Source organism: Diceros bicornis, chromosome 4 (assembly GCF_020826845.1).
Source record: "Diceros bicornis minor isolate mBicDic1 chromosome 4, mDicBic1.mat.cur, whole genome shotgun sequence".
In the NCBI taxonomy this organism is placed as follows: Eukaryota; Metazoa; Chordata; class Mammalia; order Perissodactyla; family Rhinocerotidae; genus Diceros; species Diceros bicornis.
This window is the reverse complement of record NC_080743.1, coordinates 62174989-62200452: the sequence shown is the minus strand read 5'-3', so window position 1 is coordinate 62200452 and position 25464 is coordinate 62174989. Positions and strand designations below refer to the sequence as shown.

General features: G+C 53.6%; 1 protein-coding gene across 1 annotated transcript; it reads right to left on the bottom strand.

Moving 5' to 3' along the window:
• Positions 1–689: 689 nt before the first annotated feature.
• On the bottom strand, positions 690–24348 carry KIRREL1 (kirre like nephrin family adhesion molecule 1). The gene is given in 16 exon segments (XM_058539516.1): positions 690–6345; positions 6602–6679; positions 7274–7413; positions 7577–7684; positions 8893–9091; positions 10615–10715; positions 10797–10923; positions 11655–11782; positions 11981–12129; positions 12280–12385; positions 13375–13525; positions 15413–15570; positions 20929–21067; positions 21069–21079; positions 23216–23365; positions 24215–24348. Coding segments are annotated over 16 exon segments (2307 nt in total). The 5' UTR covers positions 24300–24348; the 3' UTR covers positions 690–5868.
• Positions 24349–25464: the final 1116 nt, after the last annotated feature.

The following is a 25464-nucleotide window of genomic DNA, read 5'->3' as shown; positions in this document are numbered from 1 at the left end:
GCTACTGTGGACCATCTTCAGTTTGCTTGGTTGTTAATTGGATGAGGAACACAATAAACCCTTGTATTTCTCTAATGATTTAGGGCTTTCAAAAATATTATCTGAAAACAATTTTTTTTCAGTTATCCTCAAACACTCCTGTGAAACAAGCAAAGTGAAATCCCTGCAAACTCTACTAACCTTGGAGAATTTAGAATTTCTCAGCAGGATGTCCTCTGTGTGAGTGCCCTGTGCACCTTCTGCCTTTTCAGTTTTGTTTCACTACAAGTTCAAAAAGTTGGAGACCTGGTAACTTTTACCTAAACCGCTGCATTTTAATAAATGAAAGCAGCCCTGCTCACACTTCCACTCCCAATTCCTTTGAGATCTGGATCCCAGGTTCAGTCTCCCCCTTTCCCATCCCCATAATCAGATTTGGCACAGAACATTTGGATGCTGTGTTCCAAAAGCACGGAGCCTCTAGCTATTTGTCCCTGAACTGCCATAATTGGCCCCAGGGTTTTGTAACAGTCACAAACTGGTGACTAAAATGCCTTTGCCCCACAGCCTGGAGATGACACAGATATATAGTCTTTGCAATCTCAATTCCAAAATCCCTTGTCTTTTCCCAAATCTGGACCATTTCACCCCAAATCAGGCAAGCTTTTAAGTAGTTAGAACTGCTCATGCATTAAATAACACAAACATGGTACTTTTTAAAACATTTATATTTATATATATAAAAAAATTAAATATATATAATATATAGTGTGTTTGAGACTAAAAATATAGTACATAATATTTAAAAAAAATGAAAATGAAAAAAGGGAGAATAGGAAAAGGTGTGAGGGACACACAGATACACATTGCTAAAAATCTACGATGGTTTGTCCTAACAAAAATAATATTTTTTTCTCTTCTCTTAATTATCATCATGGATCCATTTATTATCGTGGTTTGGGTGAAGAAAAGTCAACCAGAACCAGAAATGGAGGTTGTAATCCCAAGTAGAGTTGGGGTAGAAATGTGACCACAGGGAGCCCTGGGCCTATTTCTCGTGAAACCGGAGGCAGCCAAATCCTCTGGGTTGCTATTGCTAACAAGATTGTGTCAAGAGTTTGATTGTTTTGGTGACTTGGCTGCTCTCTCCCCAGAGTGAGGGGTGTTCCCAGGGCTCATCATCTGAAGACCTCCAGAAGCAAATAGAAGAGCCCATGGCCCACCAACACTTGAAAAGGCCAGTGATTGGGGCAAGCAAAACAAGCCAGGAGTGGGCACAGGAGACTGGTAGGAATGAGTGATAGTTCTATGCAAATGGAGTTATTATTATTATTGATATTATTTTTCAGGGCAGGCTTGTACCAGAACTGCCCAGTATGGCCTGTGATTTCTGCGCAGCAATTATTTCTCCAGAGACAGGGCCTGGAGCTCCCTCACAGTGATGCAAGAAAATGAGATTCCACGCCCCACCCCGCCTCCATCTCCCAAATTCAGAAATCTCCCAAGCCACACATCCTTCCATTCTGTCCACCAGCCCAGAGGTGGAATGTCAGGGCCAAGCTGATCAAGGTGAGGCCAATGCCTTTCAGAAAGAGGCTGGCCTCGAGGAGAGGAGAGAGATACCATGGGAGGACAGGGGGAGGCAGAGAGAAGGGAATGGGATATTTAAATGCTAATTTTATAGCCTCTTCACAAAAATAAATGTCTTTCCAATTACATCCCTTGGTCTGTGCACTTCAGTGTTCTATTATCACATCCTCACCGGTCCCACCAGGGTCAGGAACTTGAATAACGCCTTTCAGGTGATTCCCTCAACATGCAGAAGGGCCTGCAGAGGCACAGAGCAGTGACCCGGCTCAGGACACAGCACTAAAATGGTAGAGAAGCCAGGGTTTCTGAGGCTGGGGTAGCCTTAGCAGTGCAGCAGTGGGGACAGAACGGCCCTCGCAGCAAAGAGTGAGGCAGTGACCGAGCCAGCTCAGTCCAGCTGGGGTCTTGGCTTTAATGTGGTTTTCTTCAAACCCAAATGGCCCAACATTGCTATGGACATGGTCAAGTATACCGAGACCATCTGATTCCATTTTAAGGAGCCCAGGACTTGTGGTTCCTGACAGAGTGCCGACCGGTTAATGAGGGCACGAGGGCTGAAGAGGCTCCAGCCAGGGTGCTCCATCCTGTAATGCAGAGAAGACTGCCCTCAAAATTACGAGGAATGCAGTGACTCCTGGGATAAGGAGAGGGCACAGTGCCTGGAGACAGGGTGGTCAAACTAAACTTTTTCATCCCAAGGAAGGCATTTGTGAGAGCACGGCATTGCTCCCATTCCTGGCCGCTTTCTGGCTTCTTGTGGTTTTTGCCTCACATAAACTCTGTGGCTGGATTTTGAAGGATCCAGGATTTAGGATGCAGGCTGGGCCCTCCATGAGAAGAGACCATGGGTCACCCAGAATGACAAGAACCTCTGCAAGAGCCAGAATTTATGTCAAAACTGCTGTACCACTCTTCCTTGTACAAGCTGCACTTCCTACCTGCTCATTTGACAGCGGGGTCAGCTGTACTCATGCCTCACCCTCTGGCTCAAGACACCGTAAATTGCAGGATTCACCTTGCTTGGTAAGTGGGGCCTGCTGTCCCTGGGCAAGGGGAATGCTCCTGAGGACTGGGGTGGAGAGTGGCTGCTCCCATTTCTCTCCACAGAGGAAGTTGCCTGAAACCTCGGTACACAGTGAAGGAAACTCATCATACCCTGCCCTGGCCAGAGACACCTTGGCAAAACTGTCAGAATTCTGAGTGAGGAGCAGCACAGTTATCCAATGACAAAGGATAACCCCACGCCAATTTCACTCAGGTTTAGGATATGGTTTTTGTTGCTGTTTGGGATTGAGGGGTTCCTAGTGGAAATTCATTCACAAGACTTCTGACAAGATAAGGGAGCCCATGGTGAAAGCTTGCTTTCAAGAGGGGACCAGAACCTTTCCACTCCCCCATCCCTCAGCCTGGTCACTTGCTGTTCCCAACTCTTTTGCAGGGACAGCCAGGCCCCTCCACCTCACCAAATGAATACAGTAAGAGCAGAATAATTCTAGGTTTGTGCAACCCTTCCCCCCTCATTTTACAAGTCAGAAAATCGGGGGCAATGAATGTGGAGATTAGGCCAAGGTCACTCAGTAAGTGGCAGCTTCAGAACTGAGTCCCAGGTCTCCTGGCTCCTAGCCCCTTGCTCTTCCCACCAAAACAAGAACGCCAAAGGCCGTCAGGCTCACCAAGGTGACCACATCTAGTACTGAGGCGCCCTGCTGGAGGACATCAGCTGTAGAAAACAAAGCTCTGCGTTCAAGGGCACCTTCCACTCCCCAGAAAAACTCTTCCAAGTGGCCTAACAGGGAGGTCCCAATCCAGATTCTGATCAGACCAGAGCCCAAGCTGCAGAGGGCAGAGACAGTCTTGGTCGCTGTGCCATTCACCTTGCTTGCTTGCTACTCAGGAGGCCCCGGTTAATGTGTTGAACAGAGAACAGTGAAGTGGCTCTATATCAGCCTCCAGAAAAGTAATGGTCCCTGCAGCGTCAGTTGAGTTACCTAGTGACCTTCCGCCCCCTCCTTTCCATCATTTCAACAGATAGGGCCCAGCACTTAAACCAAAATGGAGGAAACAAGAGAATCTGGCCAAACCCCAAACAAAAGATGAACGTTTTTTGGAATATTCCTGTTTAAAAAGCCACCATCTTTAGTCTTCAACTGTTTAGATTACCCATGGCTTCTGGTTTCTGTGAAAATAATCAAAATATGCATGAATTTGTCTGCAGAGGAACCTGCATCCTTAACAGACCTTCTCACTTAGCTCACATAAACGGACTCCACAAGAAGAGGCAGGGGCAGGAGCGGAATGCAGCTGGGAGCCTGTATCCTGCCTTGGGAAGGGCCGGTCCTCGGGACTGCCCCTGCTGGGTTGGAGGAGGACGCAGAGGCAGCCTGCGAGGCTGGAACTGGAGCTACTTTCTTCCTGGGTATTAGCTGGTCCCTCCCAGCGAGGGGCTGGCCAGGAGTCACCCCACAGACCCATCCGCAAGAGTGGTGATGGCCCGTGGCTGATGGGCATGTAACTCATTAAAGCGAACAAGACTAAGGAATGGTGACCATGAGAAAGGGCAAGGCGCATTCTGGGAACTGCACCGTAGGCCCCGCTCCCTCGGGGAGCGAGTCTGGAGAAAGGAAGAGCAGACTGCAGACTCTGCTTCTTGGGAAGGGGCGCTGGGGCAGGGATCCGAGTTCTCTTTGGAGCGCCGGTTCTCTTTGGTCAGAAGGTGGCGGCTGAGAACCGCCCGTGTGGAATGTGTGTGGGTGGGTGTGCACGTGTGTGCGGGGGGGACGGCATGGGCCGCGATTGCCTGCAGTGCCGTTTCGCGCCACCTTACCCGGTCAGCCATTCCTCCCCAGGCCCCCTCACCCGTCTATCTCCTAAACACTGCAACGCTTGACAGCGGGTCTGGGACTCACAATACCCGCTCCCTGCACAGCTACCCACATAGGGACGGTCAACCAACGCTGGACACTCAAGGCACTGAAAGTGGAAAAAGGAATCTGATTGGTCCAAGAAAAAAAAAAAAAAAAAAGACAACGAACCAAAACCTGTCTCAAGAGAACATCTCCCATGCCCCCTGGAAGGTGGCCTCTCTAACCAGCTGGTGGGCCCTGGGGTAGGACAGTAGAGTCTGAGCCAGGCCCCCTCCCTAAGCCTGTCAGAGCCCATCCAGTGACAGGTCTCACCATGTGAATGTTTAAAAATGGATTCAAAGTGCTTGGAGATGGAAAGAGTAATGGAAGGTGTTAGCAATCTGGTGGAGAACAGGCGCCCCCTTTCCTTTCCATTGGGACGTGTATTTGGGTGGGGGGATCTCTACAGCTTTTTTTTTTTTTTTTCCCAAATGAGGTTTTCATTGTTTTTTGTTGTCTTTGAAAATAGCTTACAGCACCCCTACCCTCACCCCACCACTCCCCAGGCAGGCTCAAGAGTTAAAGCCAGGAAGTGGGGCAGATTGGGGAGAGAAGGGGGCTCGGATGGGCTCCCTCTAATGTGGGTTCTGGAAACTGCTATGTAGTACACAGCTGTCTTGCTGGTGAATCAGGACATGGTGCCTGACCTTTCCTTTCTCCACCACGATCCCCTGACTTATCTGACTGGCCCAGGATCGAGGAGCAGGGAAGTGGGCTGCACGCCTGGAGACCCCTGGATCCCTCCGCAGGCTGAGAGACAGGTGTCCACAGCGGGCAGCCAGGATGATTGGCATTTTAACCCCAGCTGAATGATTTGAACTGGATTTGAACTCAGTGCCAGGGCTGTTCTGTAGACGGAGCTAAGATAAATCCAAGGTCCCTTCTGCAGTCTCAAGGAGGGAGAGTTGCACCCAGAGCATGAATGCAGATGACAGAGGGACTGGCTAGGCTCTCCTGTTTCCACTTATCTGTGCCAGGGCCACCCACCCCCACACTTCATGTCCCCTAGGCCAAAGCCTGCTCATGCCCACGTGACCCCCCAGCCACTTACGGGAGACCAGAGGGGTGGGATAGAAAAGGAATGCTAAAAAGTGCCTACTCTGCTCTCTGCAGCCTTCCCTTTCCCTGTCCCCATGCTGGGGCCAGGCGAGAGCGCAGGTCAGAAGAGACACATCCTCCCGAAGAAGAGGGAAGGGCAGGCCCAGGAGGTGGGGCATGCACAGAGCACCATCCTCGGGACGGGGTGTTTCCGGGAGACCTGCTCCCCACCTGCCACGGCGGGAGGAGGAAGGCTGGTCCGGGACGGGAGCAACGAGCAATGCCCCTGAATATCAGGGAACAGCTGGGAGAGCCTTCTCCTCTGCCCCGCAGAGATGCCCCAGCCGGGCTCTGGCCCCTACACGTGAGTCTGCATGCGCTGCTGGAACCGCTGGCCGTAGTCCGAGTGTTGGGAGGTGTAGGAGAAGCGAGTGGCGGTGGCGTACTTGCCAATGGGGTCGTACGCCTCATACGGGGTCCGCTCCAGGCCGGAGGGCGGGGCCTGAGGGTAGCCCAGTCGGTAGGTGGGGTACCCTGCTGCCCCGGGGAAGGGGTGGGAATTGAACTTCTCATAGTTCTCGTAGGACAGCTGGCTGGTTGTGTCGGTGCCAGCTGGCGCAGCAGGGCCAGGGGGTGTGGGCTCAGGGCCATAGTCGGAGGCAGGGGCCCGGCTGTAGGTGTTGAGCTGGGCATAGCCGCTGGAGTGGGAGAGACGGGAGGAGGGGCGGCCGTCGAAGCGGGCAGGGCCAGGGGCACGGTAGTCAGCATAAAGCACTGCCCTGGAAGACGGGCGGTCCTCGTGGGCACGCACGTTGTAGTAGCCATTGGTGGGGTCCTGGGGGGCAACGAGAGAAGAGGATGGAGGAGGGAGCTCTCTCTTGGGGCAGGGGCGTCAAGTCTCGCCATGGCCCCCTGGCCCGCCTCCTCTGGCTCTGCCCTGTGTCCTCAGGGGGTACCTCTCCAACTCCTATGTTCCTTCAATTAACCTCCTGGCCATTCCTCCCCACACCTGCCCTCACCTCCACCCTGAGGCCCTCGGAGCCCCACGTGCCCACCCAGGCCTCGTGCCCTGGCCCCTCCCCCTTTCCCACCTTCATCTCATACTCCTCCCGGGTGTCGATCGTGTCGCAGCGCAGGTCCTGCTTCAGGTCCACATCATCCTTAAAGGACTGCAGAGCAGCAGCAGTGGGGCATCAGGAGACAGAGGCCCTGTTCTTGGCCCCCTTGCCCACCCCGTCCCCTCACCCCAAGGCCACCTGCTGACCAGAAGGGTCTGGGGGCACAGGCAGGCTTGAGTTCTGTATCCTCTCCCAGCAGAGGCTCTGGGATGTGGTGGGAAGACCCAGGTTCTAGCACCAATTTTGTCACTAAGATGCAACGTGACCTTGGGCATGTCGCTGCCCCTCTCTGAGACTGCTTCCTCATCTGAGCAATGAGGCCATTGGACCATAAAACTTGTAGGGGTTTCCAACTCTGACACTCTGTCAGGGAGGGACAGGGCGAAGGAAGCCTATGGGGGCCCACCTGCCTATCCTCTGCTTGAGGGAAATTAGCCCGGGGAGCGTGGGTGCACACTCACGTTAGCGTGTGTCAGTGTTTGTGTGTGAGCATGCGCACATGTGTGTGCCTGTGTGTGTGTGTGTGCGGCAGGACCAAGGCAGGGACTGAGGGAAGAGAAGGTGACAGTGGCTATTACAGAGCTGGGTGGGCCGGTCCCAAGAGCGTGAATTGGGGAGCGGGCCGGGGAGGAGCAGAACCCTCACCGAGTAGATGGCCTTCATGACCCGGGTCGCTGTGGAGACGCTGGCAGTATCATCGTCCCGGTCAGAATGCATCGTGAGTGGCTCCCGGTTCACTGTCTCCACCTTGATGTCCAGCTTCCTCAGGGTCACGTCCTTGCGACCTGGGAAAGGGGAGGCAGCCTGGACGCTTTCTGCCAGCCTCTGCAGTAGCTGCTTCTGGACCCACCTGGGCTGGGGAGGGCAACTCCAACCCCCTTGCTCCTCCCAGCACTGCCTGCTGGGGACCCTGGAGGGTGGGGGGGCCCGCGGAGGGCCCATACTCACTGCCTTTGCGGCGCCGGTAGAGGAAGAACACTAAGGCGATGAAGAAGAAGGTGAGCAGGATGCCCGCGCCAATGGTGGCCCCGGCGATGATGCCCACGGGCAGCACCTCTTCAGATGAGGGAAGGAAAGGAGGAGGGTAAGCATGGAGTCACACGGGCCAGCCACAGCTCCACTGGCATCCCTGGATTGTGTAAGGGTTAGGTTTCAACTGAGCTTGTGGACAGTGCTTGGTTTAAGTAAGGGTGGGGTTTGAGAGGAAGGTCTGCATTGTGTTTGGGTTTTGGCCTGAGCTTCAGCTTGATCAGAGTTGGGGTCACCTCTCATCCCTGCAGCTGGGGCATCAACTTGACCCTGGCCTTGGTGGTTGGTCTCTCCGTCTCTGCTGCCCACCTGCCTGTGAGGCTTGGTATCTCCTTCCCGGGCTGGGCTCCTGGTTGAGGTCAGCTGTCTCCAAACTCTCCGATCTGCCTCTGTGTTCCGACCTTTCACCACCTTCCCCATCCACATCACTGTGATGGCCCCCCCTGCACCTCGCAGCCAGGGCTCAAACAGTCTTCCTCGGTTCCCCGTTCCCCAGAGCTGAGAAGGACCCAGGAATCCTGCCTCCAGCTTTCTCTCCCCTCCTGCAGTCCTGGATGGATCTGATCCACGTAAGCCTCCTCCCCTCCAGAAAGCCTTACTCTGTCCACTCTGAACTTCCCACCAGCCCCTTGCTGGCACCCTCAGCTAAGACAGAACTGATGGACACCCAGTTATTTCCCTCCATCTCCCATGTCAAAAGGCTAGTTCTCAATAAAATAAAATAAAATAAAAGCATTCTTTCTCTCATCAGACCTGGGAGCTTCCAAAAGTGAAAGCTAATGCCTCTTTCGGTCATACTAGAAGTGCCTTAAGGGAGGGAATGTGTCTCTCCTATCAGACTAAGGATTCTTGAAGAGATGGGGAAGCAGAATGTACTGGGCACATATTATATGCCAGTATTTTATAAATACTCTCTCATTTAATCCTCACACCAACCCAGTGAGGTAGGGCCTGTTACTCCCTTTCACAGATCATTTGATTCTTGATTTGCTGCCACTCTGTAAGTTCCTCCACTAAACTGAAAGTTTCTTGAGGGCAGGGATTGTATCTGGTTCACATCTGTCTCTGCAGCTCCTAGTGCAGGGCCTGGCACACAGCAGACGCTCAAGAAATGTTTAAAGAAGTGAGTGGGTTTCCCCAGGTTCTGATGGGGAGGCCCAAGAGAGAGTTTCTCCCTCTGAGCCCTGCCCCAGGGAGAAGAGGGAGCAGAATCCACAGGCTGCCCTGCCAGTCACCTCGCTCTTCCAGCTGGATGATGGCCGTGCCCGGCCCAAAGCTGTTCCAGGCAGTGCAGTTGTAGTGGGTCTGAAAGTCGGCCTCCATGACATTGTTGATGGTGAGCGTGGACAGCACCCCGCTGCCCGAGTTTGTCCTCTCAACCGTATAGCGTTCCAGGGTCCCCACCTCCAGGAAGTTCTCCTTCCATGCCCATGCCTGGGGGGGAGGGCAGGAGGGGTAAGGAAGCAGCAGGTGGCAGAAACACCTGACTCCCCCCTCAGGACATCCTCACCCCCTGCACCTTGGGTAACCCTGGGCCCAGCCCAATGCTCACTCCATGACAAACCTAAGTCACACCTCCTGCCTCAAACCTTGGCGTGGCATCTCTAGTCTAGGAGAAGCAGTGTCTCCCAAACATGACTGAGACTTATGCCAGGGACATGCACATATGCCTGGGGACATCTTTAAAATGTAGATTCTCGGGGCTTATCTCCTAAAAATGACTCTCCAGGGAAGAGGTCCAGGAATCTCTATTTTTATAATGATCTCATATGATGTGGGTGCAGCTGATCCAATGATCTGACATTTGGGAAGCCCTAATGTCAGAGAAAAAGTCCGGGGTGGGGAGTTGAGAACACTGGACTCTGGGCCTAGGTCTCCCCTTGAGTCCCTGTGTGGCCTTCCTTACCCTCTCTGGGCCTCAGTTTCCTTATCTGTAAAATGAGAGGACCAAGGCTCTTCCAGCTCTGATAGTGTGAGATTCTAACTAAATATAACTCAGTCTTCTACCTCACCTTTAGCCAACCCACAGCCGGCCCCACACCAACCTGCCCGCTGGCTCTGGAGCCCCATCCACGGACTCTCACAGTGGGTGGGAGTTATCACTGGAGAGGGGGGTCCCCAGGCTCCTCCACCCCTGACCTCCCAGCCGGGGCATCCCCCCTTCATATCCCCTCCCTCAGAGTGGAGCCCGAGGGAGTGGGAACAGCTGAGAACTGGCTCCTTTCCAGGGATCAATCCTCCTAGCTCTGCAAGGAAAGCCCCCGGGAGCCAAGCCGCCCGCTGCCCAGACGGCCGTGGTAATGAAGTGTCCCTGGGCAGCCCTGGAGTTAGCCAAATGGTCATTAAATGTGATGAGGGGTTTGACGGTTAATGGTCACGGAAGGAATTAATGGCTCATGATGTGGGGGAGAGGAGGAAGGAGGGAGGAGAGCGGCAAGGGGGCTGGTAGAAAGAAGAAGGCAGGAGAAGGGAAAGGAGTGGGCGGGGTGAAAGGAGAAGGATGGGGCAGGGTCCAGGGGAAGAGGGGAGAGGGGGGACCAAGGGAAAGATCAGGAGGCTGAGCAAAGGGAAGGAGATGAAGAAGAGAGAGCCCAGAATGGTGGCCAAGGAAACTAACGATAAATGGAGTGAGGGGCTCCCCCAGGCTTTTCACACCTGTTGCTACAATTACTTCTCACAGCAACGCTGTCAGGTAGAGATACTGCCCCCATTTCATGAATGAGGAAACTGAGGTTCAAAACACTAAGTAATTTACTCAGGGTCACACAACAAGTAAGAGAGGAGGTGGCATTTGAGCAGGGAAAGGGACAGAGGGACAGAGAGTCAGAGCATTAGAAGTACAGAAAAGGCATGGGGAAGTGGAAGGAGCAAAGGCAGAGAAGGCAGGAGGAGGCTAAGCCGGAGCAGAGAGGCAGGTGGCGGGCTATCCTCAGAACCTCTGCCAGTCCCAGACTCACAATGCGGTCCGGGGGCGGCGTGCTCCCGATGAAACACTCCACCTTGCCGCCGTCCCCCCTAACAGCGTACTGCACTGCCTCGCTGGAGATAATGGGGGGCCCTGAAAGCAAGAAGACGCAGTCAGGGCCAGCTGGAACCTACAGCACCTGCCCACCCAGCCCCTCTGCCTCAGGCCACTCACCATTCACATAAAGTGGCACCTCCCGCTCAGCCACTCCGATCCGAGGCACGATGGCCCGGCAGGTGTAGGTGCCAGCATCTGCCTGGGTCACCGACTTCAATAGCAGCTGGTTGCTGTTACTCAGGACCTGGGCAGAGAGAGCAGCCTCGGGTGGGGAGCCAGGAGGCCTGGGCCCCTAGGTCCATGTGGGCCCCCACATTGGAGGCATTGGAAAGAAAGCAGGAAGGGCCACAAGTGAATTCCCAGAAGGGAAATAGGGTCCCGAGTCCATCTGGTCCATCCCCTGACTCTAAATAGGTTGACATTTAAACACACCATCTCTGCAAGAGTGGGCAGAGACAGGTGGAGGCCAGTGAGGGCAGGTGAGACTGCAATAAATTTATAGAGGATGCAGACTCTTTGGGTGATCTGTTCTAGTGCTTTTCCTGCCAAACGAAGTAGAAAGTTTCACTCTGAAATCCCTCTTCCTACAGTTTTGTGCCAAACTGTCTAGTGTAGGTCTCTGTAGAGCTGCAGAAGTCAACCTTCTCTTCTCTAGTGAATCATCCCAGCTTCCCCACCTTCCTATGCAGCATTCATTCACCGGGTCTGTTGCCACTACAGCAGCTCCACTCTGGCCCTCTTCCCTCCCCCCAAACACAGGTCAGCCTGTCCCTCCCACTGCCATTGAACCCGCCTGCTGTCCTGCGAGGAGGTTGGGAGCTGACTGCCACCACCGTCCTTCTCCTCCAAATCCAAGACACTAGAAATACCCCAGGTTCCACGTGAAAAATAATGCGGCACCTCCCTTGCCCCCCGGACCTCGCCCCCAGTGGCCTCGCTCCTTCCAGCATTCAGGATAGGCAGCAAGCGTCTTACCATGTTTGAGTCCTTTTTGGTCCAGGTGAGTGTGAGGGGGGGATTCCCAACCCAGACACAGGTGAGGGTCACATCAGAGCCAATGTCTGTGGTCGTGGGTTTGGGGTCAACTACGATCCGGGGGGCAACTGAAGTAAAAGGAGCAGCTCGTTAGGGTCTCAGTCTCATCGGGGGTCAGCGCCAGTCGGTCTTCCCTTCCTTCTCCTGCCCTGCTGCCTCCCCATGTCTATCCCGGTCTTCTCAGCTTCGTGGAGCCTCCCCCACTCCACCCCAGGCCTTTTCAAGGCCCCTGCCCTCTGTCCCCGCTCGCCCTCGCAGCTACTCACAGTGGACATTGACCAGAGTGCTGACGTTGGTGCTCCCCACTTTATTGTGAACCTCACAGGACACAGGCTCCGTGAAAAAGGAGTAATCGACGTTTGTCTCATAGCGACTCTCGTGGGCATCTTCAATCAAGAAGCCCCCCTTGGCCCACCTGGGGGAGGAGGCACCACAGAGCCGGCTCAGGGCCTGGCCCCTCTCACCCACGTCCAGTGGCACTGCCCTCCCCAGCTTCCCCACTCCTGGCCTCAGGGGCCTCTCCGCTGTCCCTCCCCAGAATGCTCCCAGTCCCCTCCCCTCGCACCTGTAGCCCAGGATCTCGGGGTTGGCCGTGGCCTGGCACGTAAAGACGACACGCTCACCCTCCTGCACTGTCTGTGGCTCAATGGACAGGGTCACTGTAGGAGGGTCTGCAAAGCAGGGGACAGGAAGTCACTGTCTTTTCTGTCCCTCGTTTCTTTTTCTCTCCTCAGCACATACACTCAGACCTCACCACTATGTGGTGATCTGGGAATTTGAGTTTGCAGTGTACTAGCCCCAATAAATAAACTGTCTTCTTCACCTTTACCCCATGGAGCCTCGAGGGGGCCAGCTAGAATCACCACCCAGGATGACACCAAAGGGACAAATTAATCAGTGGATGTAATGACCCAATGTGGCCACTAGGCGTCAGTGTGGGTTTGCTTGGCTGGCTAGAAGGGATGGGGGTGGGGCATCTCTCCAATTGCTGCCCACATTCCCACCCTTCCCTAGGCAGAGGGGATTGACTGAGCACCTACCAGGGAGCATACTCCATGCTAGATGCTCTTACACTATATCTCATTTAATGCTCGCAACCCTGAGAAGCAGGTCCACAATCCCTTATCTGAAACCCTTGGGATGAGGTATGTTTCAGAATTTGGGATTTTTCAAATTTTAGAAAGGTAATGGGGTGCATAGACGGTTTACTATGTAAGACCCCCAGCAGGGTCTGGGCAACACCCCACAGTCAGACACATTAACACATCGGCAGTGAAACGTATGACTATTCAGATTAACTGGATTAAATAAAATACTATGAAGAGCCTTGGTTCAGGTTTTGCCACCAAATCACTTTTGGTTTGGAATTTCAGATGAGGGATTGTAGACCTGTATTTTATTCTCTGCAAGTATACAGAACTGGAAACTGAGGCTCAGAGAGATTAAATCATTGCCCAAAGTCACACGCTGGCTTAGACGTGGGAACTGCCTGACACATCCGAGGCCTCTTGTACCAGCCCTCAGTGCCCTGGGTCAAACCAGGGAATCCGAGAGGATGAAGAGTGAGCATCTGTCCTGGGGCCCCTGGAGGATTCTTCCGTGTTTCTCCAGGGTGCCCACATTCCCTTCCCAACCCCACCCTCCCCAGGACCCCGCTCACGGTGCACGTCCAGCTCGATGGAAGTCTCCTTGCCACTCGGGATGGCCTCGTTCACGCTGCGGCAGGTGAAGACTCGCCCGATGTCCAGGTCGGTGGGGTTAATGAGCAGCTGGCTGATGGTCGTCTCCCGCTTCCCATCCTTCAGCAGCTCCTGGGGTGGGACAAGGGTGGGAGACGTGGTCAAGCTAAAGGCCCCCTCCTCCGTTCTCAGGGTGACCCCACTCAGCTAGGCTTGCGCTGGAGGGGCTTCTCAACTTGAAGCTCAGCCCCCTCCCCCAGCCCCAACCTTTTCCCCTGATTTGGTTTTGTTTTGTTTTCTTTAATTCATAGCTATTTTTTTAGTGAAGTTTTAGGTTTACAGAAAAATTGAACAGAAAATAGAGAGTTACCATATACCCTCCTCCCCGACCCCACAGTTTCCCCTATTATTAACATGATGCATTAGTGTGATACATGTGTTACAGCCGATGAACCAACACTGATACATTATTACTAACTGAATGCCATGGTTTACACTGGAGTTCACTCTTCATGTTGTACAGTTTTCCCCAGGGTTTTGAGCCTCATTCCTGGAATTCTCAGAGACCAGCTCAAGGCTCTTCTCTTCTGGAAAGTCTTCCTTGCCCATCACAGCCCTCAGGACTCTCCCGGCCTGAACTTGTGCCCATTGCAGTCATTCTGTCCTGCACTCTGCTCAAGGCACGCCCCGCCTTGCCTCTCAGGCACTGTGCCTGAGCGTCTCAGTGTTGGGTCTCTCCTTCTAGACCGTAACCACCTGGAGGGCAGTGAAGGGACTCAGAGGCTCAAAGTCTCACACTGGCTCAGGGATATCCCACCTCAGGTCCCTGAATATGGTCATAGGAATCCATAGGCTGTTTTCCAAATTGCAAACTGCCTAAGGGATACCGTACTACAAGCCAAAGTTAGGCCCTGCAGTTTGACAGCAATACTCGAATCTTTGCTGGCCCGGAAGAGTACCAGCCCAGTGCAATAAGCCCGGCTCCCTCATGCTGCCTTGAAGCTCCATCGTCTTTAATGAATATAAAAGGGGGAGTGGAGGACAAGTGGCTAGCACCAAATCAGCTTGTTTGGTTGCCAAAATATTTCAAAACATGTAGCCCTAGAGGAAAAAAATAACAGAGTTCTTGGTGGTGAGAAAGTTAAGCACCACTGAGGCCAAATTCTCATTTGTCAAATGGTGAAACTAAGGCTGTAGAGAAGTGAATTGTCCAAGGTCACAGGGCATGTCCAGGGCAGAGCTAATCCAGGTCCTCGCTGGGGCCACACTGCGAGGCACACAGACGAGCAGTCTCTCCCTGCAGGTGAGCAGGTCCCCGGCGGCACCTAGCAAAGGGCTGGGTGCACAAATATGTTTGCCCACAGCTGGCAGAAGGAACCCCAAACAGGAGATCTGGATTCTAATTCCAGTTCTATGTGGGATACTGGGCAAGTCACTTGATGCCTGTCTCTGCCATAAATCCGTCCTCTATAAAATGTACACAGTAATCCCTGCTTCCCCAACCTCTTAGTTGTGTCAATTGGGAAAATGTGCCAACTAGAGGCTGAGGGAAGGAGGTCGAGGCGCTCAGTAGAGAGAAAGCACAGTCTGACCCAGGCACAAACCCCAGCTCTATTGCATGCCAGCTGTGTGACCTTGGGCAAGTCACTCAACCTCTCTGACTTCCCTCTTTGTGAGTTGGAAATAACACCTAATTTATGAAACTCCTATGAGGATTAAGAGAGATTATCCATAAAAAGCTTAGCATGTACCAGTGCTTGGTACACAGTAGGTGCTTAATCTATATAGCTATTATTACTATTATTCTTAGTCTCTGCTCAGCTACTGAATGGCATTGTGAACCCGGGAATTCAGTTCTGTTCTCTGGGCCTCAATTTTCCCGACTGTATTGGACCAGATGCTCCAAGGCCCCTTCTCACATCTGCGTCTCCTTGAGTCTGTGGTCAGAACCATGTGGGAAAGGAAAGGTGACCTGGGACGAGGCCCAAGAGGAGCTGGGGGGAGCAGGCAGGGTCTCACCGTGCTGGCCACAGCGCCCTCCTGCTGTGTCCCATCCCGGAACCAGAGGATGGTGGCGGCAGGCTTGGCGTTGAAGGCTCGGCACGTGAGGTTGTGGGGGGTGCCTGCCTGCAGCAGAATCACAGGACCTCCATCAATCTTGGTGTCCTCCGGAGGGACTGTGGGGAGAGCAGAGCAAAGTCAGTCCAGGGTGTGGCCAACACTGCCCTGATGACCAAAACCCCTGCCCCTGGACGCATCCCTCCCTCTGCATGTTCACCCCCTGGTGGGGCAGTGCCACCCTTACCCCCTGACTTACAGTCATTGTACCTGTGCTCTCACGGTGGCTTCACCCACGGCCCTCAGCTCACACAGCTTTCCCAGACCTCCATCAGTTATTCTTTCCCAGCCTGTACCAGTTCCGGTACTGGATGCCCTGCCATTGCTCAAGGCTACACAATATAAATGAGGGGACTGGCCTCAAATTAGGAAAGGGCTAGGTTATCTTGGGGTTTGAATACAGCTCATACCCTGGGGGGCCTAGCACAGAAAGGTGGCTACCTCCACGGAGCTTCTTCCATCCATTCCCTCCTGTCTGCTCCTCTGCCCTGGGGCAGCCAGATGAGTGGTTCCTCGACAGCAACCTCCCAAATGAACTCCCTGCCTCCAGTCCCTGCCGGCCCCAACGCATCCATCACTGCTGGCAGGTTATTTTCTCTATAGCACAGCTAAGACTGTGCCACTTCCCAGCTCAAACACCTTCAATGGCTACCAACTGCCATGGGCATGAGTTCTAAGCATCTCAGCCTGCTGTTCAGGGCTCCTCAGACCAAGTCCTGCACTTTCTCACCTCCTTGCCTTTGCTTCTGCTGTTCTCTCCTTCACAGCATCTGCTGAAGTGCCAACCATCCTCTTCACAACCCAGTCGTTGCACAAGGCCTTCCATGCCATGTCCCCCCCAACCACCTCGGTTGTCCCCAGCCAGTCACTCAGAGCTCTCAGCACCATTGGCCTTGTGTTTGGGTTACTTATGATTATCCACCTCCTCTTCCCAACCAAAACTGTTATTCCTGGAAAAACAGGGACCCCATCTCACTAATATTTATACCGTCTCCAGTGCCTAGAATGTGGCCAAGGCAGGCTCTTGCTAAATGCTTAGGGCAGTAAGTCGATCAGATGTCCGATACTAGGACATAGGGGGCCTCTTCCTGTCCCGTCCCCATGGGCTTCTAAATGCTCCGGTGAATTGGACTACAAGTTCCCTGAGGGCAGGGGCTGCCTCTTATTGTCTCTTAAAGACCCAAAGTCTAGCCCAGATCTTGGTTGATAACAGGTCCTTGGGGATATCAGGTGAATTAATGAATACATGATTGATGAGATAAAGGCAGAAGGATTTTTGATTATAATCTTTCTGGTCAACCTCGTGTTCATCAGGCCAGAAATGAGAAGGGTTTAGTTTGCTTTTTGCTGGAAAAGACCAGGAAGACTCAGATGGGGCTCTGGGAGGGAACCCGTGAGTAGCCCTGGGAGGCCCAGGAATCCAGTGGTGGGCAGGGCTGTCTGGAGTTTATGCAATGACGGTCTCCAGGCTGGGGTTTCCGGTAGAAAGGAACCACTTGCAGCCCGTCCCAGCATTCTGCTCACCTCGTGCACGCAGAGAGGTTGAGTGGAAAAAGCATGGAATTTCGCATCAGGCTGCCCTGGTTTTAAATCCTGGCTCCTTTATTTTCCTGTCGAGTGATCTCGAGTGTATTCTTCGAGTCACTGAGTCTCAGTTTCTTCAACAGAGACACAACAATGGCTACTCACGGTGCCCTCGTGAAGGTCAGGTGTGTATGAACTGTTATGTGCAGGGCACGTGTAATATCTGGAATGTGTTCGCTTTACTGCCCGGACAAGAGCCAGCAGTGCCTCCAACTCCTGACTGGAGAATTATCTGCTGAATCCCTGGCTCCTCTTTGCTCGCTGAGTTCCTGGTCCCAATGCCGGATGGGTGCAGATTTGGAAATGGGGTAGGAAGGAGAAAAAGGTGGAGAGAAATGGATGAAGAGCTGCCACTCAGGGTCTCCTGGTCTGTGTGGGCCACTCCAAGGTCACACCTTGCTCTACACCTGAGGAGGAAGGTCCTGGATGAGCAGAGGCCCTGTGCTTCTACAGAGGGAGACACTTATATGCAGACATGAGGAGTCCTTCTCTTGTTGGTTCTCCTTTCCTTGTAAGGCTGGCCCTTTCCCTTGTTCAGGACAAGACTGTCCATCTGTCACCAGCCCACCTTTCTCTTTGTATCTGGGGCAAAGGAAAATATGGCTGTTGAGGTATCTGCTCAGCCATCAGTTAGAGGGCACGTGTGCATGTGTATATTTGTTTAGGAGCAAATTTTTGATTTGTGACTTAAATTTGTATATCAGTATGTATATGTGTCTGTGGCCTCAGTTTCCTTGTGTGTAAAATTTCAAAAAGAACAGTGACACCTATTCCCCAGGGTTGTTATTGTGAAGGCGAAATGAGATCAAGGATGTGAAGCCAACTGTAAACTGTAATGTGATCTACGATATTTCTACCATTCATTGCATGCTTACCATGTGTCAGCTAACGTGCCTCATGCGTATGATTTCATTTAATCCTTACCACTAAGTGCATTTCATTAATCCTTTCGGGGTAAATACCATTAACCCCAATCCACAGGTAAGGCACAGAGGCTCAGGGAGGTGAAGCAAATGTGCTCGGAGACAGGAGAGTGAGTGAAATGGCAGGGCCAGGATGTGGACAGGCCTGCGGACCCCGGAGCCATGCTCATCTCTGCTGCACTGGCATTGTTATCACTGTGAATAATGAGGGAGCTGTGGGCTGCAGATCTGCACTATGTCTGCGTCTGAGGGAGAGTGTGAGGCAGCTCCTCCAAGTCCTGCTGCAGGAAGAATGCAAGGCCATTCTGTGAGGCAGGCTGGCCTGGGGGTGAGGCCAACCACTGAGGGGTACGGCTGCAGATGAGAAGGGTTTACCAGGCTGGCTGTGTGCACTGCCCGGCCCAGTTCTGGGCCCCCAGGCTGCCCTGAGCAAAGGCCGTGTGTAAGCAGGCGAGGGTGCAAGAAACATCCTGCTGTCTTACTCCCTCCAAGTGTCTGCAGGTGGCAGGGAGTTTGAGAGTTCAGGAGCAACAAGGAGGGGAAAGAATGAGGGGAGGGGGCCGGCCTGGTGGCATAGCAGTTAAGTTCACGCACTCTGCTTCGGCGGCCCAGGGATCGCAGGTTTGGATCCCGGACGCAAACCTATGCACCACTCATCAAGCCATGCTGTGGCAGGTGTCCCACATATAAAGTGGAGGAAGATAGGCATGGACGGATGTTAGCTCAGGGCTAATCTTCCTCACAAAAACAAAACAAAACAAAAAAAAAGAATGAGAGGAAAGGAGGTGCTGGACTAACCTTTAATCTCTTACTCTTGGGGCCTCTTTTTGCTCCCCTCATCCACCCAAATTGCCCAGATAGGCTAGGAAGGCCCACACCCTCAACACGACCATGCCCTCCAAACAAGCCTGTCAGCTTCCCCACTCATGTGCTCTCCCTCATTGACTTGCAAGCTTTTAACAAGTTACTGCTCCATCTAGGGTTCCCATTGATATTCTCCTCTTCCAGGAAGACTTCCTTGATTGAAGCAAGCAGCTGGATGCCATTATAAGCCCTTTTCCTGCAATACCTAAAGGCTTGGTTGGCCTTTCTTCATGTCTCTCTATTTCTCTGTCTCTGTGCTGGTGTAGGAGAGGGAAGGGAGAGTATCAGGGCCCCCTCATTAGGATGGGAGTTCTCCAGGGCAGAAGCAGCACCTTCCAGGACTCAAAACAGATGCAGTTAGGGAGGGAAAAAGAAGAGAAGGTCTCCTACAACCTCCTGGTTTCCTTGGAATGCCTGGAACAGCATGGGGGCTCACACACACTCCAAGGAGGGAGGGAAGATGGTGTCTTGGCATCCGGTGCCCACTCTCGGCGATCAGCTGACTCTTGCTCCCTAACCTCAATCCTGCTCCTTGCTAATTCTTTCCATTTTGTCCTTCCCATTTTTGGAGGAAAAGCAAGTCATCCACCAGCCTTGAGTCCTAGTCTTTCAGGGCCTTTACATCTCAAGAAATTGGCTGTTGGGTCCCTCCAGTCCTCACTTATTCTGACACTTCACATTTGCCCAGACCTTCACAGTTTACAACTCCCTGCGCAGGGAGAACCAAAGCAGCAGTTGCTAAGAAAAGGCTGCCATCATTATGCTGCATTACCGATGAGAAAACTGATGTCCAGAGGTCGTGACCTCTTTGGAGTCTTGGTGCCAAAATGGCCCACGTCTCCTGCCTCCCAGTCCAGGCCTCTCCCTGCCACACTCGGACGACTTGTCACGTTCTCACCCCCTACCCTCCCAAATAAAAAACTTGCTTGTGTCCAAGCTCACTCATCTCAGCTCCTCTCTCCTTCCTCCCATCCCTCCTGGGGGCTCTCCCGCTCAACGATTTCAGGTTAGGGGAGGAAAAAGAGCAGGACGGATCAAACGGAGGCAGGAAAAAAGAAAGGGACAGAGTCGATGCCGAAAGGGAAGAGAGAGGGTCACAGGCAGACAGAGCCAAGCGGGAGACGGAGAGAAGCACAGCAGAGGCAGAGGCCTGGCGAGAGCACCAGAGCTTGAGGAAGACAGACTGATGGAGCCTGAGGTACCGCAAGAGAGGCATGGGGAGAGGCAGAGGAGCGTGTCAGAGCCGGCCTCAGGCCTCATTCCTGCACTGAGTGCAGGAGAGAGTCCCCTCATTATGCAAATAGCCCCGGGTGTTACCACAGAGGGACATCTGCTCTGTGCCCTGTGGGCGGCAGCTGGGAGCCTGGCTTCCAAGAGACCTGCCCTCCTCCAGTGCCCCTCCAGAGGCAGCCAGGACCCCCGCCCCACCCCATCCCCAGTCCTCAGCCCTCGAGGCCCATTCCTTCCAGTGGTGCTCCCCTGTTCTTGCGGAGGAGGCCTTGAGGCGAATCTGAGGAGGAGGGTGAGCGCTGAGGGGAACAGGAGGCCGCGAAGGCAGGAGGGGCTGAGTGAGGAGGAGGAGGAGGAAAAGGGGCACAGAGATGGGGGGAGAAGGGAGAACTCTCTCACCAACAAGCCTGTCTGCCAGGAGAGGCTGGAAAAGCAAGGGGCCGGGTCTGCATCCCCCCAACACTCCTCTGCTCTGGTGGGCAGAGCCTTATGTCCAGAAGGACGAGCCCAGTCCTTGAGCGGCCTGGGCGCAGGCTGGGTCAGAGGGTGCCAGACCTCGCACACCCCACATGTCCCGCCAGCGGCTGCCCACGTGCCTGTTTTGCTCTCTTCTATCTGGACGTGGCTTCAGAAGAAGTTTAAAGAAGGACTTGGGGAGGGAAAGCTGGGGAGATGGAGGGACAGTGAGGGCAGACATGAGGCCAGGAATAGAGAAGTGGGAAATGAAGGAGGGGATGGAGGAGGGGAGAGACTGCCAGGACACCAAGAGAAAGAGATGGGAGGATGGGGCTGGGCACTGCGGGCGGTGGTTATTACTGAGCACGGTGAGTTTTGCCCGCCGGGAGCGCAGGGCAGCCTCTGTGGCCTGGCACTCGTAGGAGGCGTCGTCAGAGAGCTCGGCATCCGTGATCTCCAGGTTGTACTGCCCGGCATCCGCAGAGCCCACGACCCGGTACCCGCGGCCAGGCTGCAGGAACAGAAAGGGCGAGCCCAAGGTGAGCCCTGTCCCAACATGGGAACCAGCCTGGCCTACCCTGTCCCCAAGGGCATATCCTCTCCCCACTTCTCATCCCCTTGTCAGGGTCCACATCCCATTCCAGGCCAGCACTCCTCCCTCCGCCCTCTCCTGGGACCCCATCGCCCTCTCCTGGGACCCCACGGGCAGTTAATGAGGATGAGGTCCCAGATGCAGACACCACCACGATGTCACAACCTCCTCCAGTGAAGCCAGGAGCCAGAAAGCAGAAGTGGGGAGGGGGGCCAGCAGAAAGGGTAGATGAGCAGAAGCAGATGAAATCTCTGAAGCTGTTTGCAGACAAATGTCCCTCATAATAATAGGAAAGAAAGAGAAAAAAAAAAAGGCAGACGGCAGGGAGAAAAGGAGAGAGAGAGGGGGAGGGCGTGTGGGCTCTAGGAAATATAGGGCATCGCAGCACAGACATGAGCTCACTGGGGCCAGAGGGAAGCCCAAGGCAGGCCAAGGTCTTGCCCTCACTCCCCAAGGGAGGGACGTATGAGTCAGGGTCCTGCCCAGCTCCCTGAAGGAGCCCCTAAACCGGCATCCCGTTGTCTGCAAAAGCCATGGCTGTGGCAGGTGGGCCCTCTCCAATTCTGTCTCCCTTGCCCTCCTTCCTCCAGGCTCCCGCCCACCACCTCACTCTCCCGTCCTCCTCTTTCATGTTCCCCACCATCAGCTCTCTCCCAGTATCTTCCTCTGTCCAGAGGCTATTGATTCTTCTCACTCCATATCTATTGATCTCTCTCTCTCTCCCAGTTTCTTTCTCTTTCTATCATGAAGAGATGCACCAGACCCATCTCTTTCCTTTATACAGACTGCTTTGTACAGACAAATTTCCCCTACCTGTACTAATACATGGAACTCACAGCAAATAATCTCAACCCCCTAGATAACAATAAGAATAAAAACATACAGTCCCTCCTATATTTTTATCATCACACTGCTTTACAGTGAGCAGTGTGTTTTCACAAGCATATTCTCTCATTTCAAATCTCCCAAAGGCACTTCTAAGGCAGACAGGCAGGCCTGCAACTATTCTGCCCATTTTACATGGCAGTAAAGTAAGGTCTAGAGAGGTGCAGTGGCTTTCCTAAGGCAGGACTAGCACCCAGGTGTGTCTTGACTCCTCATCCACTCTGCCAGGCAGCCTTCCCAAAAGCATTTTTACTTGCTTTGGAATATAGGAGGTTGGATTTTTTTCTTTTCTTTTCTATTTTTATTTATTTTTTTTTACTGACTCATTATGTTTGCTTCAGCACTGGCTCCATAGTGCTTAATAAAGGCTTGTTGAATGAATAAATAAATAAGCGCTCAGGCTCATATTAAAATGAGCTTTGGGGGCCGGCCCGGTGGCACAAGTGGTGAAGTGCTCGTGCTCCGCTGCGGCGGCCCGGGGTTCGCCAGTTCGGATCCCGGGCATGCACCAACGCACCGCTTGGCAAGCCATGCTGTGGCAGCGTCCCATATAAAGTGGAGGAAGATGGGCACGGATGTTGGCACAGGGCCAGTCTTCCTCAGCAAAGAAAGAGGAGGATTGGCAGATGTTAGCATAGGGCTGATCTTCCTTACAAAAAAAATAAAATAAAATGAGTTTTGGCCTCTGAGCAGACATTGCCTGGGCAGGGGGCAGGAGATGCTGCGCAACGGCAGCCTGGCGTGAAACACTTGCAGGGCAGGGAAGACGCCCGGGCTCTCCCCTGCTCCTGCAGGGACTCTAGTCTCCCAGCACATCCTGTGTCACCTCTGTCTGCCGGCAGCACCTCTCGTGGTGTCCATCTGTCTGTCAGAAGCTCTCTTATGTAAAGGTCTCTTGGTTCCCTTGATCTCTCAGGCTTCCCGCTGGCTTTCTTGAGCCAGTCCACAGCCAGGAGGAAAGGCAAAGCTTCGGAGTTTGGACACAGTGGAGACAGAGCACAGGAGGAGAGGGACAGACTGACCCCCATACAAATGGGACAGGGGAGGCTGGAGCAGAGAAAAGGAATGTGGTGGGGAAATAGGGATGTTGAGTCCAGGAGTCGATGTTGAGGTGAGGGGGCACAAAGATGGGACAGTCCAGATCTGGGCTGGCTGGGCAGCCCCACTCACCTTTGAGGCCCTGGCCCATGCCCAGCGCCAGCCCGTCCTTGGTCCATTGCACGATCCCAGAGTAGTTGAGCAGCACACAGGGGAGCACGGCCCGCTGTCCGGCCACCACGGTCTGGTCGGCTGGCTCCTGGCTGAAGCGGGTCTGGGTCCCTGGTAAAGCCAAAACCGACACTGGGTAAGATGAGCAAGGAGAGGGCCTCCCCCAAGAGGCCACCCATCCCAGGCTCCCACTCCACGCCCGCCCTGCAACAGGCCAGAGACAGAGAGTCTGAGTCTGGGAAGGTGGACTCTCCAGTCCCTGCCCCACTTCAGTCCCAATCCCTTGCCTCCAAGATGTTGCCTGCTCGCCCTTGATTCCCTTCTTCCTCCACAGCCCACGGGAATGGGGTTCAGGAGCTCAAGTGCTTAGCCATCATGGAAAGTGGTGCAGTGTTATGTAAAGGCCTTAGGGACCTGTCGAGTCCAACCCTCTCATTTTACAGACAAGGACACTGAGGTCCAGAGAGACGAGTAACTTACTCAAGGGCACCCAGTGAGTTAAGGACAGAGCTGGGACTCAAACCTGAACCTCGGCACTCCAGGTCCTGGGTTCTTCCTCTGTCAGCTCTACCACAGCTCCCTCACCCCCACACTGAGGTCAACGGTCAATGCATCCATAACAGATGTTGCTGGTGATGCTGCAGCCCCCTCAATACTTGGGGCGGAATATACCACCATACCCCTACTTGGACATCTGTCCTATGAGCCAGCGTGAGGTAACACATATGTGCAGCTATTCCAGGTACCTATCCCCCATGAATGCACCTGGCAAATACCTAAGGGCAAATTCTATGGGGCAGGCATGTCCACATGTCCACATGTGTGTATATAAGCTTCCCGGGTGGCAGTGTATTCAAAACAAAGTAGCTCTGAGCCCACTTCTTGGCCCCCTTGCCCCGTTGTGTGTGTTGACTCCTTGCTCCCAAGCTCTGGGGGCATGAGTGTATTCACAGGACACACCTGCACATGGTCGGCCTCCTGCACTGTGGGAGCCGAGAAGACATGTGACTGTTCTGCTCTTCCTCTGGCTGCGGGAGCTACACATGGCTGCCCGGCTGGCAGCTCGGCCGGGAGCATTTGATTAGAGAACTGCAGAGTAATTGCCTTTAATTGTGGAGCCTAAATGGAGCAGGGAATTGGATTGTGGGTTTCTTCACCCCCACCACTCCCACCCACCCACTCCAACCAGCCCTGCTTGGCCCAGTGGTGGGGCAGGCCTGGGCACCATGCAGAGGAGCTGTGGCCATCAGCTGTGGGGAGAAGGAGAGGAGATGGGGGGCTGCAGGACAGCAAAAGGAGAGGTCTGGGGCTTCCTACCCACGTCCCCAATCTGTCACACCACTGTAACCAAAACCAACTTTTCCCAGAACTCAGGGCACTCCTCACCTTCTTTCCCTCCCCAGCTCCCAAGTCTTTGCAGAGACCACAGTCCAACTCTTTCCAAATCCAGCTTTCCAAAATTTCTCTGATCCTCCATCACTTCTGCGTGTAAGCAAATGGAACTTGTCCCTCCTCCATTCAAGACCTCCCTCTAACGACAGGACCCTAGTCTCATCCCTCCCTTCTTTTTTTCCCTCCTCCAGCTCCATTCCTCCCCTTCTTTCCAAATCTGCCCCACATCCCCTTCCTCCAGGAAGACCTCCTAGATTGATCCCTTAGCTCCTTGGGCAAACATAACTTGTCCCATCACTCAGCCCTGCTGTCACAGCTCTGTCCGTGAGATTTCCTGTCTAAGCTATCAGAGTCTATGCCCATGCATTTGCCCTTCTGTTCCACCAGAATGGGAACTTCTCGAGGCCAAGGGCCATGCTGTCTCTTCCCTCTGAATCTCCCTGGACATTTGACATCCACATTGGCTGCTGCGCACAAAGAGGACCATGCAAGAGGTGGTGGACTTATGGCCAGCGTATGATTTAATGCAATGAGGCAGCATCTTTTGGTTAAGCCTGCAAATCCAGCTCTTTGTGTCTGCAGGAAGTTAGAAACAGCGCCTCTCCCCACACTCCATGAGCAGCTCCCCAACTCTGCTGACCTGACACCCCATCCGTGTCTTCTAAAGGAGGAAAGGCTAAGGCTCACCCATATTTCCAGGGATTAGGGTGGCAGGTGCTGAGATCCTGGGGGAGGGGTGGGTCAGGTGAGCAGCCAGCATTATTAATTCAGGCATTGCCCTCATTATTATTCAAATTTATTCATATCCTTGCGCATTT